Source organism: Salvelinus fontinalis, chromosome 38 (genome assembly GCF_029448725.1).
Source record: "Salvelinus fontinalis isolate EN_2023a chromosome 38, ASM2944872v1, whole genome shotgun sequence".
NCBI classification, from domain to species: Eukaryota; Metazoa; Chordata; class Actinopteri; order Salmoniformes; family Salmonidae; genus Salvelinus; species Salvelinus fontinalis.
In genome coordinates this window covers 9,779,322-9,797,924 of record NC_074702.1, presented here as the reverse complement: position 1 = coordinate 9,797,924, position 18,603 = coordinate 9,779,322, and the positions used below count along the sequence as shown (strand labels likewise).

Below are 18,603 nucleotides of genomic sequence, written 5' to 3'. Positions count from 1 at the left end.
TCCTCTTCCAATCTCTTCCCCTCTCTTTCTCTCAGGCATTCAGCAGAGCTCACAGGATTGGTCAGAATAAGAAGGTTATGATCTACCGCTTCGTTACCAAGGCGTCTGTGGAAGAGAGGATCACTCAGGTATACCAAGGCCTACCAGACTCATACAGAGTGGTAGGTAAAAGACAGACACTAACTCTCCTCTCATCCTCCCCTCCTCTCCTCCAGGTGGCTAAGAAGAAGATGATGTTGACCCACCTGGTGGTACGTCCTGGGCTGGGCAGTAAGACAGGTTCCATGTCTAAACAGGAGCTGGATGACATCCTCAAGTTTGGAACAGAGGAGCTGTTCAAGGACGAGCTGGGAGAGGGTGAGTCACTAACTACTAACCATAACCAGATCAGTCCACTCCAAACAGGTAGTCATTCCCGTTGTCGGGGGCCGTAATGTCCGCTGGTTTTCCTTCAAACTAACAACCTGGAAACTGTGTGTGGCCTCTCCAGTCTTTCTTTCTTACACACTCTTTCATTGTACGCCACTCCCTTTCCTTGTCCCTTTCCGTCTCAGGGGACAACAAGGAGGATGACAGCCAGGTCATCCACTATGATGACAAGGCCATAGACAGACTGCTGGACAGGAACCAGGAGTCAGAGTCCACTGAGGACACAGAGATCCAGAGCATGAACGAGTACCTCAGCTCCTTCAAAGTGGCCCAATACGTCGTCAAGGACGAGGAGGAGGAGGTGTGTGTGTGTGAGAGATACTGTGGAAGGTGATGAACAGGAGAGATGACCCATACTTCTGAGTCTGTGTTATTACACTTGTATATGTTTGTATACGTGTCATTCCGTCATTGCTAACCTGTGTGTGTGTGTGTGTGTTAGTATACGAGTTCTTCTATCATTGCTCACCTGTGTGTGTTAGTTAGTACACAAGTTCTTCTATCATTGCTAACCTGTGTGTGTGTTAGTATACGAGTTATTCCGTTATTGCTAACCTGTGTGTTAGTTAGTATACAAGTTCTTCTATCATTGCTAACCTGTGTGTGTGTGTGTGTGCGTGCGTGCGTGCATACAGGTTCTTCCATCATTGCTAACCTGTGTGTGTGTTAGTTAGTATACGAGTTCTTCCATCATTGCTAAGCTGTGTGTGTGTTAGGTAGTATACGAGTTCTTCCATCATTGCTAACCTGTGTGTGTGTGTTAGTATACGAGTTCTTCCATCATTGCTAACCTTTGTGGGTGTGTTAGTATACGAGTCCTTCCATCATTGCTAACCTGTGTGTGTGTGTCCAGGAGGAGGAGGTGCAGCGTGAGGTGATTAAACAGGAGGAGTCAGTAGACCCAGACTACTGGGAGAAACTGCTGAGACACCACTATGAGCAGCAGCAGGAGGACCTGGCCCGTAACCTGGGAAAGGGCAAGAGGACCCGCAAGCCTGTCAACTACAACGACGGCTCTCAGGAGGAACGAGGTAGTAGACGGGGTACAGAACAGCGCTGCACAATGCAACCTTTTTTTACCTACTCTGTGTGTGTGGATGTGGACGTGTGTTTATGTGTGTTGTAGGTAGGGTGTGTGGGATAGGAGTGTGTATCTTTCATGTTATATTTGAGTGTGTGTTTGTGTTCGTACTACATGTTTGTCCATGTCCCATCTCTGTCCTCTGTGTTTTTTAGCTGTTTCTACTAGTATTCTAGGATTAAGCATGGGCATAATGTTTACTTCCTACGGTCTCAGTACTCTCTCCTATCTCTAACAAGATTGGGGTCAATTCCAATTCAGGAAGGGAATTGAAGTTCAATTCATGTTTGAAAAATGCCCATTGACAAGAAAGTGACCCCAACCTTGTTAATGACTTTGGTATTGACTAGTTTAGTTTTCTTGTGAAGTTGGTTGAAGTGAATTTCTGTCTATGTGATTGCATCTGTTCTTAACTCTCTCTTCCTTCTCCCCTGAAAACAGAGCGGTCTGTGTCCTAAAACTCTCTGATTGGCTAATCCTTTCTCTTCCCCTCCCCTCTCTCTCCATTCTATAAGCAGATTGGCAGGAGGATCAGTCTGACAACAACTCAGATTACTCTGTGGCCTCAGAGGAGGGAGATGAGGACTTTGATGAGCGATCAGAAGGTAACAAACACTATTGTCATGAATTCATATTGGTTACAGTACATTCAGAAAGTATTCAGACCCATTCACTTTTTCCACATTTTGTTACGTTACAGCCTTATTCTAAAATAGTTTTTTTCCCTCATCAATCTACACACAATACCACATAATGACAAAGCAAAACAGGTTTTCATTAATTTTAGCCAATTTATAAATAAAAAAAACTGAAATATCACATTTACATAACTATTCAACCCTTTGGCAGCGATTACAGCCTTCAGTCTTCTTGGGTATGACGCTCCAAGTTTGGCACGCCTGTATTTGGGGAGTTTCTCCCATTCTTCTCTGCAGATTCTCTCAAGCTCTGTCAGGTTGGATGGGGAGCGTCGCTGCATGATCGGACTTGAACCCGATTGAACATCTCTGGAGAGACCTGGAAATAGCTGTGCAGCGATGCTCCCCGTCCAACCTTACATAGCTTGAGAGGATCTGCAGAGATGAATGAGAGAAATGCTCCAAATACAGGTGTGCCAAGCGTGTAGCGTCATAACCAAGAAGACCCAAGGCTGTAATCGCTGCCAAAGGTGCTTCAACAAAGTACTGAGTAAAGGGTTGAATACTTAAGTAAATGTGATTTCCATTTTTTATTTTTAATACATTTGCAAAAATTTCTACAAACCTGTTTTTGCTTTGTCATTATGGCATATTGTGTGTACATTGATGAGGGGAAAAAACAATTTAATCTGTTTTAGAACCAGGCTGAAATTTTAACAAAATATTGAAAAAGTGAAGGGGTCTGAATACTTTTCCGAATGCACTGTATGAGTCTGTGTATGTGTCCGTGCAAATAAATGAATCTCTGTATGTGCCAGTTCGAATTAGTGTTTGCTTGTGTGTTTTTATGCAAAGGACAGAAAGTGAAAGTGTGCATTTGTGTGTGAGAAAGAATCCGTTGCTCTCTCTCGCGCTCAGTCAGCCAGTTGTAACAGGCCAATTAAAATATAATAATATGAAACTATTCCACACATCAAGTGTAAGTAAGCAGAAGCACAAACCCAATACTTAATGGCCAACGGCAGTTAGAAAGGGCGGTAAAGCACTGATACTGATACAGGTTTAGATATTTGTTCATCCCTCTAATAGTTAATTTAGAATTGGGGATAGAATAATCTGATTATAGATCTGTGGTTAAGGTCAGTTCTACCTGGAGTGTTACGAAGCTGTGTCCCATGCTAACGTCTTTCAAACGGCCGCTACAGATTATACAGAAACAGACTAACTCCTGCATCGACTTGTAAGACAGGGCAGCAAAATGTACAGAGTATATCAATTCTGTACAGTGAATCATCCATGTTCTTTTTGAGGATCGGTTAAAATTCTTATTTTGAATTTTATAGTGTGGTGCTCATACATAGAATTAGAATAAACTGTTGAATGCACTTATGATGACATCCATTCTTTGAGTTTATGGATATCCAATCATTGTTAAGTTAATATATGATTGTGGCCAACATGACATTTGGTTAAACTACACGTGTTTTGAAATGGAAGGGTTGCAGGTAAAATGCTGGTGTGGAATACCTTTTACTTTACATTGTTGGAACAACGTTTCCATTGATGAAATTCACACAAAAATCAACCAGGACATTTGTATTATGTAAGAAATACAATATATATTCTATATAAAGAAGCGTTTTGGTGGCAAAACAATAATTAATACGATGTTAGTCAGAAATGTGACATGCTGTGCTCTGCGTTCGAACCATTGATCTGTTGATTGAACGGCAGATGAGTTACCGATTGCGCCGCCGTGGTAAATATAAATAATAAAGACTTCAGATTTCTCATTGAGTGAGCGACTCTAAATCCTGTCATAATCGTAAATATTTCCAAGCTAAACGGTAAACACGTTGACAGAAGATTAATCGGAAGATGTTCACTTGCCTCAGTTGACGTTTGCGTCACAGAACATTCAGAGCGGATTTTATTACAGCGCGACAGATACAGTAGCTACTCGCGGTTACGTTTTTCGTTATTGAGGTGTTCATTTCGATCATCCGCCCGTTTCAATTGCGACAGTCAGTGAGTGAGTGCTCTTTCAATATCAGATATAGCGAGGAGTAGCTGCATGTACGCTAGCTACTAATTCAATTCAAAGGGCTTTATTGGCATGGTAAACATATGTTTACATTGCAAAAAGCAAGTGAAATAGATCATATACAAAAGTGAAATGAACAATAAAAAATGAACAGTAAACATTACACTCACAAAAGTTCCGATAGAATAGAGACATTTGAAATGTAATATTATGGCTACATACTGTGTTGTAACGATGTGCAAATAGTTAAAGTTAGCTATTAGCTAAATTTCGCCAATATCAGGGATGTATTCGCTAGGAACAAAACGTGTAAGGACCTACCTGATTTTTTCCCAATATAAATGATTTTCTGTGCTTCATTGCAAACTGTTTACCATTTGCAACTGTTTGAGACCGTTTTCTGAGGTGTGAACTAATGATACACACAGTTTCCTCCTTGCACTGAGTTTTTCCAGCAAGTTCACTGATGATGCAGCAACAATGTATGTCTTTTTGAATCCCTTATCATGTCATATTTTATGGTACGCTATTTCAAATAGGTCTGTCTGCAACTTTTATCTGCAATTGGTTGTAAAAAAATTGCAAAGGCTTTACCCCCGGTAGAGGGGTAAAATAGCACACAATTCCATGCTGTTTTGAGGGGTCATTCAATCAAAATCTCATATAGTGATGTAGGGAGTTTACCCCAACTCTATTGCTGGATGAATTGTGTGTGTCAGTACACATTAATATGTGTGTATTTTCTGTGTGTGGGTGTAGTGTGTGTGTGAGACTAACATGACATGACCTGTGTTTCTCCCTCCAACCAGCCAACTCCCGCAGGCCAAGCCGCAAGGGGCTGAGGAACGAAAGGGACAAACCGCTGCCCCCCCTGTTGGCCAGAGTGGGAGGCAACATTGAGGTCAGACTGCAGCTTCTATCAGTCTCTCTCACCGTCTGTCACTCAAAAGAAAAATCGACATTGTTCTCTTCATATCTTCCTCTACAAGCAGTCTTTTCTTTCGCCATGTCTACTTCTGCCTGCACATTTTCCTCTCTCTTTTTACCACTTGTCTTTTGTCTCTTTCAGTGTGTATGTTGCTCTAACCCCCCCCCCCCCCCCCCCTCTCTCTCAGGTGTTGGGCTTCAATGCGCGCCAGAGGAAGGCATTCCTGAATGCAGTGATGCGCTATGGGATGCCTCCTCAGGATGCCTTCACCACCCAGTGGCTGGTCAGGGACCTCAGGGGGAAGTCTGAGAAAGAGTTCAAGTGAGTCTGTGTGTTAATGTCTATGGTCTATCTATTTGTGTGTGTGCAGTCTTTATGTGTGTGTGTGTGTGTTAATGTCTATGGTCTATCTATTTGTGTGTGTGCAGTCTTTATGTGTGTCTGTGTGTGTTCCCAGGGGTCCGTATAACAGTATTCTCTCTCCCTCTCAGGGCGTATGTCTCTCTCTTCATGCGTCATCTCTGTGAGCCGGGGGCTGATGGAGCGGAGACCTTCGCTGACGGAGTTCCACGGGAGGGGTTGTCACGACAACATGTCCTTACTCGCATCGGCGTGATGTCATTGATCAGGAAGAAAGTAAGCAATGTCGTTTGTTTACATCATTTGGTATTTTTTCTGATCGGTCATTAGTGTTATCAGTTGATCATTTGTTGTTTTGTTTTCATTTAATTGATGTATGTATTGATTGTATTGATGTCCAGGTGCAGGAGTTTGAGCATGTGAACGGCCAGTGGTCCATGCCCTGGATGATGGAGCTGGAGGAGAACAGGAGGCTGGCAGCCATCGCTGCTGGAGAAGACGTCAAAACACCTTCTACTGGAACCCCCGCTGACACACAGCCCAACACCCCCGCCCCAGGTACACACACACACACACACACACAGACAGCCCAACACCCCCGCCCCAGGTATTCACACACACACACACACACACACACACACACACACACACACACACACACACACACACACACACACACACACACACACACACACACACACACACACACACCTACACACACACACACCTACACACACACACACAGAGAGAGACAGCCAAACATCCCCGCCCCAGGTACACACACACACACACACACACACACACAGACAGCCCAGCATCCCCGCCACAGGTACTCACACAGTAAAATGGAAATATACTCAATCATTCTCACGCTCTCTCTGCCGCAAACAGAGGACCTCACTAAGTCTGAAGACACTGGCAAGGAGACGGAGGTAAAGAAGGAGGGAGAGGTAGAAAAGGACAGCAGGGTGCACAGCAAGACAGAAGACCCAGAGGTGAACATTCTTTATTACATTATACTGCACCCTCCGCTCAGATTGTGATGTCATCCCATCACTACCTTAATCCTCACCCCTTTTTCCTCCTCACAGATTATTGAAATCGCAGACGAGATGGAAAAACGCTCTGAAAGGAAAGCGGCAGAGGGAGAGTCCTCCACCACAGAGAATGACAAAGAAAAGGACAAAGACACAGAAGAGAAGGAGGATAAAGAGACTGAAGAGAAGGAAACCCAAAAGGAGATGGTAGACAATGAGAAGGATTCCCCCACTGAGGTCAAAGGTGAAGGGTCAGAGGCCACAGCAGTGTCACAGGAGGCCAAGCCTAAAGGTCAGTCAGGAAAGTCAGGGTGACACAGATATTGTATTAAGGTCATGTCTCCTGTGGTTGTGACCCCTGACCTGTGTTCTCTCTGTTATAGTGGAGGAGAGCAAAGAGGAGAAGATGGACACCAGTTCTCCTGCACAGGACAAGCAAGGTAGGTTCTTCTGTTCCATACACACATTTATGCACACACACACACAAACAAACATATGGTGCTAACCCAGTATTCTTCCTCCCTTCAGAGCAAAAAGAGGAGAAAGATGGTTTGAAGACCGAGGAGTCTGGCAAGTTGCAGAATGGAGAGAACACTAAAGAAGGAGTGGCAGCAGCAGCGGTGAATGTGAGTGAGGAGAAGAAGAAGGCTACCAAGCAGAGGTTCATGTTCAACATCGCAGATGGAGGATTCACAGGTACACACACAGATCTAGGATCAGCTAACCCTCCCCAACTCCCTAACCTTAACTAGTAATCATTGGGAGGCAGGGGGATGCAAAACTGTCCTTTGTTCATTTTCAGTCTCTCTTAACATCTCTCTCTCTCTCTCTCTCCAGAGCTCCACTCTCTGTGGCAGAACGAGGAGAGGGCGGCAACCGTCACCAAGAAGACATTTGAGATCTGGCATCGTCGCCATGACTACTGGCTGCTGGCTGGCATCATACAGTATCCTTTCACTCTGTACCAACGTCTCTCTGTACCAACGTCTCTGTACCAACGTCTCTGTACCAACGTCTCTGTACCAACCTCACTCTGTACCAACCTCACTCTGTACCAACCTCACTCTGTACCAACCTCACTCTGTACCAACCTCACTCTGTACCAACGTCTCTCTGTACCAACGTCTCTCTGTACCAACGTCTCTCTGTTCCAACGTCTCTCTGTACCAACGTCTCTCTGTACCAACGTCACTCTGTACCAACGTCTCTCTGTACCAACGTCTCTCTGTACCAAGGTCTCTCTGTACCAACGTCTCTCTGTACCAACGTCTCTCTGTACCAACGTCTCTCTGTACCAACGTCACTCTGTACCAACGTCACTCTGTACCAACGTCACTCTGCTAATCAAAGTGTGGAGGAGTAGGTTATTAGTTGGATCAGGTATGTTAGTGCAGGGCTGGAACTAAAACCTATAGGACCAGGGTTGGAGACCACTACACTACTCAGCAGGATGACAGAGGTTTGGTGGGATCATTATGATGTCATGACCTTTGACCGTGGCGCCTCTCAGACACGGTTACGCTCGCTGGCAGGATGTGCAGAGCGACGTGAAGTATGCTATCCTCAACGAGCCCTTCAAGGGGGAGATGAGCAGAGGAAACTTCCTGGAGATCAAGAACAAGTTCCTGGCCAGGAGGTTTAAGGTGCGCTGGGCTGGCGGGATGTTTCTGGCTGCTTCTGTCTATTGAACCACTCTCTGTGTTCTGTTGAGACATCCCTCTCTCCCACTCTCTTCCTTTCTGTTAATCACTCTGTTTACCTCTTCCCGCTCTCCTCCTGTCATATCCCTTCCTTCTCTCTCTCTGCCTCTCTCCTCCTCATATCCCTCTCTCATCTCTGTAACCCCCCCCCCCCCCCCTGACTCTAGTTGTTGGAGCAGGCGTTGGTGATTGAGGAGCAGCTTCGCAGAGCAGCCTACCTGAACATGTCTGAGGACCCGGCCCACCCCTCCATGGCCCTCAACACCCGCTTCAGTGAGGTGGAGTGTCTGGCTGAGTCCCACCAACACCTCAGCAAGGAGTCCATGTCAGGGAACAAGCCTGCCAACGCAGTACTGCACAAAGGTAGGGTTCTGTCTTTACTATTGATTAAGTGATATATGACATACTATTGTATCAAATCAATTCTCTGTCATTAATATTACCTGATTAAACTAATCATAGAAATGTAATTAACTAGGAAGTCGGGGCACCACGGAATGATGTTTATAGAGCTGTTGTCTTCCGAGTAAACTCTTAAAGACGTGGTAATCTTTTATATCAATAGTAGTCAATTACTCATCGTCACCTTATTCAGTCTCATCTGAACGTCGTAAAATTCTTTGTTATCTTCATGAACCCTGGCTAACAAGTTGAATCAGGGGTGGCACAGTGGTCTAGGGCACTGCATCGCAGCGCCAGCTGTGCCACTAGAGACTCTGGTGCCACCAGGCTCTGTCAAAGCCGGCCGCGACCTGGAGGTCCGTGGGGCGACGCACAATTGGCCTAGCATCGTCCGGGTTAGGGAGGGTTTGGCCGGTAGGGATATCCTTGTCTCATCACGCACCAGCGACTCCTGTGGCGGGCCGGGCGCAGTGCGCGCTAACCAAGGTAGCTAGGTCCACAGTGTTTCCTCCGACACATTGGTGCGGCTGGCTTCCGGTTTGGATGCGCGCTGTGTTAAGAAGCAGTGCGGTTGGGTTGTGTTTCGGAGGACGCATGGCTTTCGACCTTCGTCTCTCCCGAGCCCGTACGGGAGTTGTAGCGATGAGACAAGATAGTAATTACTAACAATTGGATACCATGAAATTGGGGAGAAAAGGGGGTAAAATTAAAATAAATAAATATATACGGATCATACATATATTGATGACTAATTATGTCCTAAAAGAAAACGTCCCTAGTGGACAAAACTGATATGACGGCTGGTTACACAAAGAAAGGAGGTTGGGTATGAATGAAAGCCCGGGAAGACTGAGGAACAAAAGGATTGGATCTCTATCGGACCTTATGCTATCATGCTATCATAAATACAGAATCTTATGCATTCTAAGTAACCGTCCATTTGGAAAAAGAAATTGCAAGAAATATATTTACTCTGAGCTGTGCTTCGATAGATTGGTTGAAGATGGAAGGCTGGGTTGCCCAGCAGAGATCTCCCTGGTCCTTTGAAGAATATTTCTGGGAAGATACGTTGTAGTACCCTGTCGTTCTGAAGAGATTGTTCGTCCTTTCCTAGGTCACGCACGTTTACAGCTGCTCAACGTCAAGGATGTATCACTTCTTTACTGAATAAGAGTTCAAAGTTCATACTATAAGCTCATGCTATATTCTGGCTGATGTAGTCACATTCATCCTTCCAGCGTGGCGATCGTCACCTCCACGTTGAAATTTACCCTTCCAAACGTATGGACATCAGTCCTCACGTCATCGGGACACAATGTTCATTTCGTTAGGTTGTAGTCGTTCAAACATTCGCAACCAGAGCTCACGCTGAGGTTGGCTTAGTTCGCCGTGAATTGGGTCACCGGGGCTCTTATAAAAATGTAGAAAAGGGGTTGGTTCATAATTTCCAACCAATGCCTATTCACGTGGGCGTGGCCACTGATTGAGCATATTTTATTTATGAAAAGATTCTCTCATTTTAAATACTAAAATTAAATTTAATATTTTCACAAATAGTTTCATATTTAAACATTTAAATTGCACAACAATTCCATGTGAATTTGATAACCAGAATGTGTAGACTTTCCAAGATACAGTTTATGTCGTCCTGTCATCAGTAATAATGTCTCAGACCACAACTGATCTGACATCATATTCTTTAAGTACCAACGGATACTTCCAACTGGTTGGATTACAGGAATATGTTACGTTCCCAACCTTTTGATGTTACCAGACTCTCTCTATGTTATAAAAGGCCTTTCCAAGAGTCCATTCTGTAGAGTAGAGAGAGAAAAGAGGGAAAGGTATTTATGGGGGTCATAAACCTCACCAACAGGGCAACATCATGACAGTAGGCTACACACACACATACAGACTCGCTCTCTTTCTTTCTCATTGTCTCTTTTCTGTCTGCTGTTCTTACCCACTTCCATCATCTATTTTTCTTATTTCTCTCCCTCCATTGTTTCCTAAACTCTGTCAGTTGGACTTTGGTGGTGGTAACTCTGTCTCTCTCCTTCAGTTCTCAAACAGCTTGAGGAGCTTCTGAGTGACATGAAGGCCGACGTCACCCGTCTCCCGGCAACCATCGCCCGTATACCACCCGTCGCCGTGAGGCTGCAGATGTCGGAGAGGAACATCCTCAGCCGATTGGCCAGCCGCGGGTCCGAGGTCACCGGCCAGAGCCAATCACAGACCACGCAGCAGATGCAGGTGCCACGCTGACCAATTCCGCCAGTCCTCCCCTAGGCGTTCTCCCACCCGTGTTTTGGAATCGGAGAGTGACCCTCATCTCACCCCGCTCTGCAGCTCTCCTGTCCCCAAACCAAAACTCACACTCTGGACAGTAGAGGAAGGTCTATACCCACCAACACATCTTCTCCGGACACACAGCAGACTACAAATGTTCTGCTTCCTCTTCACCCAAAGACACCTGGAGGAACACAGTCTGTTCTCCACTGGGAACTCCCACCTTCTCTACAGTATCTACCTAATGAACTGCAGCACTGTCTCTGTGTCTGTCTGTTATGTGTCTAACTTTCACACAGAGGTTGTTTTCACTCTATCTTTCCCCAAGCCTGTCTCTAAAATAGACAGCCTTGTACCTGGCTCTGTCCCATAGAATTAGGGTTAGGGTTAGTAAAGATTCTATAATATGTGGACTCGTCGTTCTATGGGTGTGCAGAATTAAATTCGATATGCAACATGTACAATTCAATTCGGTAAATATGAAATCATGTGGAATTTAGAACTATGTCTGTTCTGCCCATTCCATTTCTGGGTGTGTACCTCTTCTCAGTGTGTGTGTGTGTGCGCTTGTGTGTGTGTAGGTGGGCACACTGCTCTATACTTCCCACAGAGAGACTGTTAATAACTATCAACTGATGAGGATGCTTTAGTAGAATAATATTGGTTCTGTGTTACACTCCTGCCCCTCCCCCCTCTTCACTGCTCCCTTCACCTGTACACTCAGGTGGTCCATAACACTAGCCTGTTATTGGCTCTCCCCGCTCCTCAGCCACGCCCTGCAGCTCTACATTCCTGAACGATCGCGTCACAAATGTTCCCGGAGGCCTCGCCCACTTTTTGCCCAAATAAGGACATGCAATAGCTCCACTAGTGTAGACACACGGGGCTGCATGGAGAATGATGGCAAGCTCTAAATTAATTGTCTTAGTCTAATGTTTTGTTCTTTTACATTTTGGAATATTATTATGGTTACCAGCTTGTTGTTTTTATCGTTACAGTTTCTTCTGAGAACTCCAATAAAAAGGGTAACAGTTTGTGAAGCTTGTTTCTTTGCCCTTTATTATGTGAGGGCATTATTACCTGGGCACAGTATTATAATCTGGGTGGGGTCGAGCCCTGAATGCTAATTGGTTGACAGCCGTGGTATATCAGACCGTATACCACGGGTATGACAAAACGTGTATTTTTACTGCTTGAATTATGTTGGTAACCAGTTTATAATAGCAATGAGGCACCTCAGGGGTTTGTGGTATATTGCCAATATACCAAGGCTAAGGGTTGTGTCCAGGCACTCCACTTTTCGTCGTGCTTAAGAACAGCCCTTAGCCATGGTATATTGGCCATGTACCACACCTCCTCGGGCCTTATTGCTTAAATGATCAATGGTACGTGTCATCATTTGACCTACAAGGTCTGTAGAAGGACATCATCTGATTTAACTGCATCTATAAAGTAATAAAACCATAGAACACAGGTGCAGGAAGAGGAGGGAGTGTGGCTGTAAATGTATGCCGGAAAAGGTGAAAGCTCATTTCCTTTTGCAGGAGAGGGAAGGAGAACAAGTGGACAGTTAGAGGGAGTCGAGCAGACAGTTAGAGGGAGAGAAGAAGAGAGAGACAGGAACAGACTTGTTTTCCCAGACAGAGAGAGGTGCAATTAAAAGAGTTGGGGGAAATTCCAGGGCGGGACAAAATACTGCGTTGTAATAGAGCCCGCTGATAACTTATCAGGACAGAGACAGGGACGGAGGGATAGAGAGAGAGGGAGGGAGGGATAGAGAGAGGGCAGTCGGAGGAATTGTAGAGAGGGGGAACAACAGGGAGAGACAGGGAGGAAATGAGTGAGAAAGAAGAGGTAGATAGAGAGAAGCAGCTGGAACAGCATAGTATACGCTAGTTAACTGGACAGTGGACAGACCACACTGCACTAACCTCTAGCTCATCTCCGTTCTGTTGTAAAGACTGGATCTATGAGACTGGACTGCTGTCTAGAACACCTGAGCAAAAGTCCATTCAATGTCTTGTGGGTAAGTACTATCTATAGACACAGTTAGCATGTGAAGCTCACAGGTGTGAAAGGGGAAGAGAGCCCAACTCAAACTGCTGCAGGTGTTTTGTTTCACTAACCTGTATGTTTGTGTGTCTGCAATTCCTGGTGTTAACCACTGTTCTAACACCTGCAGTACAAACGTCTGTTAGTCTGTTTATGTGTGTGTGTGCGTGCTCGCTCGCATGCTTGTGTATGTGTGTATGTTCTGTAATGTATGTATTTTAAGATATTTAAAATCATACATGGGAGAACTAATCATTGTTCTCATTGGCTGATCATTCTGAGTGTACACCTTCCTATTTTTGAGTTGCACCTGCTTTTGCCCTCAGAAAAGCCTCAATTGGACTCTAGAAGGTGTCGAAAGCATTCTACAGGGATGTTGGCCCATGTTGACCTCCCACAGTTGTATCAAGTTGGATGGATTTTCTTTTGGGTGGTGGACCATTTTTGATACACACAGGAAACTGTTGAATGTGAAAAATCCAGCAGCGTTGCAGTTCTTGACACAAACCGGTGCGCCTGACACCTACTACCATACCGAGTTCAAATGCACTTCAATCTTTTGTCTTGTCATTCACCCTCTGAATGGCACACATACACAGTCCATGTCTCAATTGTCTCAAGGCTTAAAAACCCTCCTTTATCCTGTCTCATCCCCTTCATCTACACTTCAAGTGGATTTAACAGGTGACATCAGTAAGGGATCATAGCTTCACCTGGATTCACCTGGTCAGTCTATGTCACAGAAAGCTTTTGTATACTCAGTGTATTTACATACATTTAAATCTCACTGTTAAATGTCCAGGCAAGAGAAATACGATTTGCAAGCCAAAGTGATAGCCCTGGAAGATTCTTGTTTTGACAATAGTTACTGTCAGACAGGGCTCTTACTTTGGTATCATTTATTAGTATTTATTTCAAACCCGTCCCCCACCAGGCTGCTGAGGGGAGGACGGCTCATAATAATGACTGGAACGGATGTGTTGGAAACCATGTGTTTGATGTTGTTGATACCATTCCACCGATTCTGCTCAGCCATTACCACGAGCCCAAGGTGCCACCAACCTCCTATGTCCCACACCCCTCCCTTCAGAGGACCAAAGCAACCTTGTTATACACACTTTTCCCCCAGATATTTTTCTACGTACATGCCACTTTTCCCACACATGACAAAAATACAGTTCAATATACACTGAGTGTACAAAACATTAGGAACTCCTTCCATGATATAGACTGACCAGGTGAATCCAGCTGAAAGCTATAATTCCTTATTAATGTCCACTTCAATCAGTGTAGATGATGGGGAGAAGACAGGTTAAAGAAGGATTTTCAAACCTTGAGACAATTTAGACATGGATTGTGCATGTGCGCCATTCAGAGGGTAAATGGGCATGGCAAAATATTTAAGTCCCTTTGAACGGGGGATTGTAGTAGGTGTCAGGCGCACCGGTTTGTGTCAAGAACTGCAACGCTGCTGGGTTTTTCACGTTCAACAGTTTCCTGTGTGTATCAAGAATGGTCCACCACCCAAAGGACATCCAGCCAACTTCCAGCCAACTGTGGGAAGCATTGGAGTCAACATGAGCCAGCATCCCTGTGGAATGTGTTGTCCTGTAGGGCTGGGAATTGCCAGGGTCCTCACGATACGATATTATCATAATACTTAGGTGATGGTACGATTATTATTGCGGTTCTTACGATTCTCATGATTCTATATGTATTGCGATTCGATACTGTGATTTTATTGCGATTCGATTTTCCAAACATATTGCTCACCAAATGTCTGCTGTGGAGGGATGAGAGAGAGCCATGAGAAAACAACATGTTTTGATCAGTCATGGAAATAAATGTGCTTAAAACACAGTGACTCCTTATTTAAAAAGAAGATGGAGAACAAGATATGAAAGGAAAATAATGGAGTTTTGGTGCAAGTACAGCCTACTAAAGCAAAAATAGTATTGCAATATTGTCAAAATGATACGATATATTGTCAAAAATAATATCCCAATATGTAACTGTATCAATGTTTTCCCCCATCACTATTAATCAGTGTGAGAGTGTGTTCTTTCATTAAAGGCAAATCATCATCACTTAGACTTTGGGTGCGAGAAAAACACACGTGTGTATGTGTGTTAGTTAGTGTGTGTGAATCTTTGTGGAAGGTGGTCATCACTTTTGGGTGTTAGAAATGATACACAACAGCAACATGACTGAACAGGGAAAGCCATTCTCACCATCAGCTCTCAGCTCTGTACATGTATCATCAGAGCCTGAAAAGCAGAGAGAAAGATGGACAATTTCACAGCTGTCTTCCCGTGTAACAAACTTCACAGGCTCATCAGCCTCCACCTCTCTGCCTCTACAGTGTGAAAAACACAATGGGGTTCTGACGTTCCTCTCTCAGCTCCTACATCTCAGATTTAATCAGTCCCCACAAACCCCAGAAAAGTGGGTTTGTCTCTGTCTCTCACTTCCTCCAGGTCTTCTCCCCTGGGTGGGGTTCTGTCCAAAAAACAAATGTATTTAACCTTTATGTGGTATTATTTGATAATAATGCATATTATATATAACTCACACCACACACAAAAAGGCATTCAGACATATGTGGCACACAAGATACATGGTGCTCTATGCCCCAGCTACTACAGATCAGGAGCTTTAAATCGTACCTCTCACCTACTCTCTGCTGCTGATACATGGTGCTCTATGCCCCAGCTACTACAGATCAGGAGCTTTAAATCGTACCTCTCACCTACTCTCTGCTGCTGATACATGGTGCTCTATGCCCCAGCTACTACAGATCAGGAGCTTTAAATCGTACCTCTCACCTACTCTCTGCTGCTGATACATGGTGCTCTATGCCCCAGCTACTACAGATCAGGAGCTTTAAATCGTACCTCTCACCTACTCTCTGCTGCTGATACATGGTGCTCTATGCCCCAGCTACTACAGATCAGGAGCTTTAAATCGTACCTCTCACCTACTCTCTGCTGCTGATACATGGTGCTCTATGCCCCAGCTACTACAGATCAGGAGCTTTAAATCGTACCTCTCACCTACTCTCTGCTGCTGATACATGGTGCTCTATGCCCCAGCTACTACAGATCAGGAGCTTTAAATCGTACCTCTCACCTACTCTCTGCTGCTGATACATGGTGCTCTATGCCCCAGCTACTACAGATCAGGAGCTTTAAATCGTACCTCTCACCTACTCTCTGCTGCTGATACATGGTGCTCTATGCCCCAGCTACTACAGATCAGGAGCTTTAAATCGCACCTCTCACCTACTCTCTGCTGCTTTGCATGTTGCTTGTATTGACATTTGTAACTAACTTGAACAGGCAGTCACGCTGTAACATCAAGCTGTTAACTTATACAGCCCTGCTTTGTTGCTATGCCGCTTCCGTAGCCACACCAGCTGGCTGTTGCATTATGGGAAGAGTAGTTTCAGTTTCAAGCTCTAACAGACTTCTGTGGACAAGCCTTTAGTATACATGTAGCCCACCTCTTCTTGTAGCATGCTCACATGTCTTGTATTGCTGCTCACATGAACAGTGTTGTGTAGTTGCTATCATGACTGTAGTTATGTGTGTGTGTTACTTGTTGTAAGTTTATAAGTTTGTTGTCATGACCTCACAGTTGTAAATGGTTTGAGAGCGACACACGGGGGGAAGGTCGCACTCTGAAAATAAGGAAGTGTAATGTGAGCATGACCTTTGTGCATCAAACACAAACGGCACACAAAAGGTTAGACACACACACACGTGCACACACACAGCTGAAAGAAGATAACAGACACTCAGAAGAGGGGAGGAGGGGAGGACAGGTGGGTTAGAAGGAAAGAGAGAGAATGAGAAGGACAGAGAACAATGTATGATTAGTTTAACCAGTATATACTGGAGGGACTAGTGTGTTTTTCATTCCTGATAGTGGTGGTGTGCAGATGTGCAGCTCCTTAGTTTACCTTTTAAAGGTTCTCTCTCTCTCTCTCTCTCTCTAGTTCATTATCTCACCGAGGAACAGTGTTTGGTATGACATATTCAGAGTAATCTCACTGGACTGTGTCTGTTTGCAAAACCCTAGTGGTGCTTTGATCATTCTGAGGGGATAGAGATGTGACATTAGATTGAGGCAAGGAGAGAAAGAATTATAGTTTAATTTTAAAGATGAATACTAAGCTTTTTTTATTGCGTTGACATTTATAAAGTATCTCTCAGTCAGAGATTCCGGCCTGTCAGCTTTTTTTTGTTCCTGTCTGTCTCTTGCTTTCACTGTTTTGTGAAAAGAGCCACAAAAAGGAAGGAAGGAGCGAGAGAGTGTCACAGAACGACAGAGAGAAAAAGAAAAAAGAAGGGAGGGACGGAGGGTAAGACAGACAAGCCTGTCAGCAAGAGTGTCGCTTGTTTTCAGAAGGAGCTGAGAACAGTAAGATTGTTTACTTATCTACCCAACGTGAGATATATAGAAAAGGGTAAGGGAGGAAAGAGGGTTTGATGAACAGATGAGCGTGGGTGTAAAAGAGGAAGAGAAGACAGGTTGTTTAGATGGGTGGTCTTTGCGTATGTGATGTTGAATGAGAGAAATGGAGGAAGAAATACAGCAAACTAATGTGTGGAGGAGGGCAGTTAGAGAAAGGGATGATAATGGAAGTAAAACATGATTTTTAGAAGTACATTTGTAGTTAATAACTGGCAAGATTTGCAGATTTAGAAAGGGCATGAAGATGCGTCAATTATGTACAGTATTTGTTACATTACCATGTATCATCATTTGCTAGCCTTGAGGTTGTACCTGTAAGTGTACCCTCACTATCCTGTCTCCTTCTCTTTGGGCCCAGAAGAAGTGAAGGTGAAAATGGTTCGGTGAGTTGAGCTCCCCCCTCTCAAGACTCTTACACCCAGTTGCTCAACCGTGGTCTGGATCTGCCTTTACCTAACGCGTGATGTCAACTTCTCTCTTTCTTTTACTGGTTCTCTCTGTTTCTTTACCATCAATACTTTGTTCTTTAGTCTTTTCTGCTGTCTTGTGTGTTTGTAGTTCACGCGTAACGTTTTGTTTTTAAACTCTAGGAATTCCCAGTTATTTTGCAGTAGTTTTTCAAATTCTTGAAATGTTGCCCAATTCTGATTGATTCTACCTTTGCATCCTACTCTTAGTCTATCAATAGCTTTACCATGCCGTGTGTAGCAACTACACAACTACACTGAAAATCGGCATCAGATATCAAAGTGATGGTCCACTTGTTAGTGAGAGATTGTCGAAAAGAAAGATAATAGATTGTACAATTACAATCATCAATCATTCCCTTTAGTTTAGAAAGCATTATCAGTCCGACCTCTCAGATGTGTGATACAATCGTTAGCAGCAGGTTGTTCTGTAGAATAGTATCCATTGAATGAATAGTTGGTGCTTTGTGGTGAGGTGGGTTTGTGGGTAGGTGGTCTGTTTGTCATCTCTTAGGCCTTAGTCAGACTTTACCATTCAAACATTATGCTAGTTCTTTGTCTTGAAACAATATTGTATACTTGTATACTAGCGTATACTTAAAAAAGGTTGCAATAATGCTGTGTAGACTGCTCTCTACCTAGTACTGTGTTAATCTATGACCTGGTAATGGAATGCAGGGTTTTGAAATGGGATTTACAT

General features: G+C 44.2%; 2 protein-coding genes across 9 annotated transcripts in view; both read left to right on the top strand.

Moving 5' to 3' along the window:
• LOC129837501 (chromodomain-helicase-DNA-binding protein 4-like) overlaps window positions 1-11,948 on the top strand; it is a 33,178-nt gene extending 21,230 nt beyond the window's left edge. For 2 of the 4 annotated variants that reach the window (XM_055903718.1, XM_055903722.1), the window contains 17 exons: window positions 36-128; window positions 216-357; window positions 555-730; window positions 1,283-1,472; window positions 2,029-2,115; window positions 5,002-5,093; window positions 5,308-5,441; window positions 5,612-5,756; window positions 5,882-6,038; window positions 6,372-6,475; window positions 6,572-6,809; window positions 6,901-6,957; window positions 7,046-7,213; window positions 7,355-7,463; window positions 8,028-8,160; window positions 8,385-8,580; window positions 10,682-11,948. In XM_055903718.1, the coding sequence (XP_055759693.1) occupies window positions 36-128; window positions 216-357; window positions 555-730; window positions 1,283-1,472; window positions 2,029-2,115; window positions 5,002-5,093; window positions 5,308-5,441; window positions 5,612-5,756; window positions 5,882-6,038; window positions 6,372-6,475; window positions 6,572-6,809; window positions 6,901-6,957; window positions 7,046-7,213; window positions 7,355-7,463; window positions 8,028-8,160; window positions 8,385-8,580; window positions 10,682-10,884 (2,424 nt within the window). In that variant the 3' untranslated portion in view covers window positions 10,885-11,948. Of the gene's footprint in view, window positions 1-35; window positions 129-215; window positions 358-554; window positions 731-1,282; window positions 1,473-2,025; window positions 2,116-5,001; window positions 5,094-5,307; window positions 5,442-5,611; window positions 5,757-5,881; window positions 6,039-6,371; window positions 6,476-6,571; window positions 6,810-6,900; window positions 6,958-7,045; window positions 7,214-7,354; window positions 7,464-8,027; window positions 8,161-8,384; window positions 8,581-10,681 lie in introns of all 4 variants that reach the window. The other 2 variants (XM_055903721.1, XM_055903720.1) reach the window with 2 other exon arrangements.
• A 491-nt stretch (window positions 11,949-12,439) lies between these two features.
• LOC129837502 (tyrosine-protein phosphatase non-receptor type 6-like) overlaps window positions 12,440-18,603 on the top strand; it is a 32,776-nt gene continuing 26,612 nt past the window's right edge. The window contains exons 1-2 of one of the 5 annotated variants that reach the window (XM_055903727.1): window positions 12,811-12,934; window positions 17,798-17,819. In XM_055903727.1, coding sequence (XP_055759702.1) covers window positions 17,812-17,819 — 8 coding nt within the window. In that variant the 5' untranslated portion in view covers window positions 12,811-12,934; window positions 17,798-17,811. Of the gene's footprint in view, window positions 12,935-16,777; window positions 17,383-17,734; window positions 17,820-18,603 lie in introns of those variants that run through there. The other 4 variants (XM_055903725.1, XM_055903724.1, XM_055903726.1 and 1 more) reach the window with 4 other exon arrangements.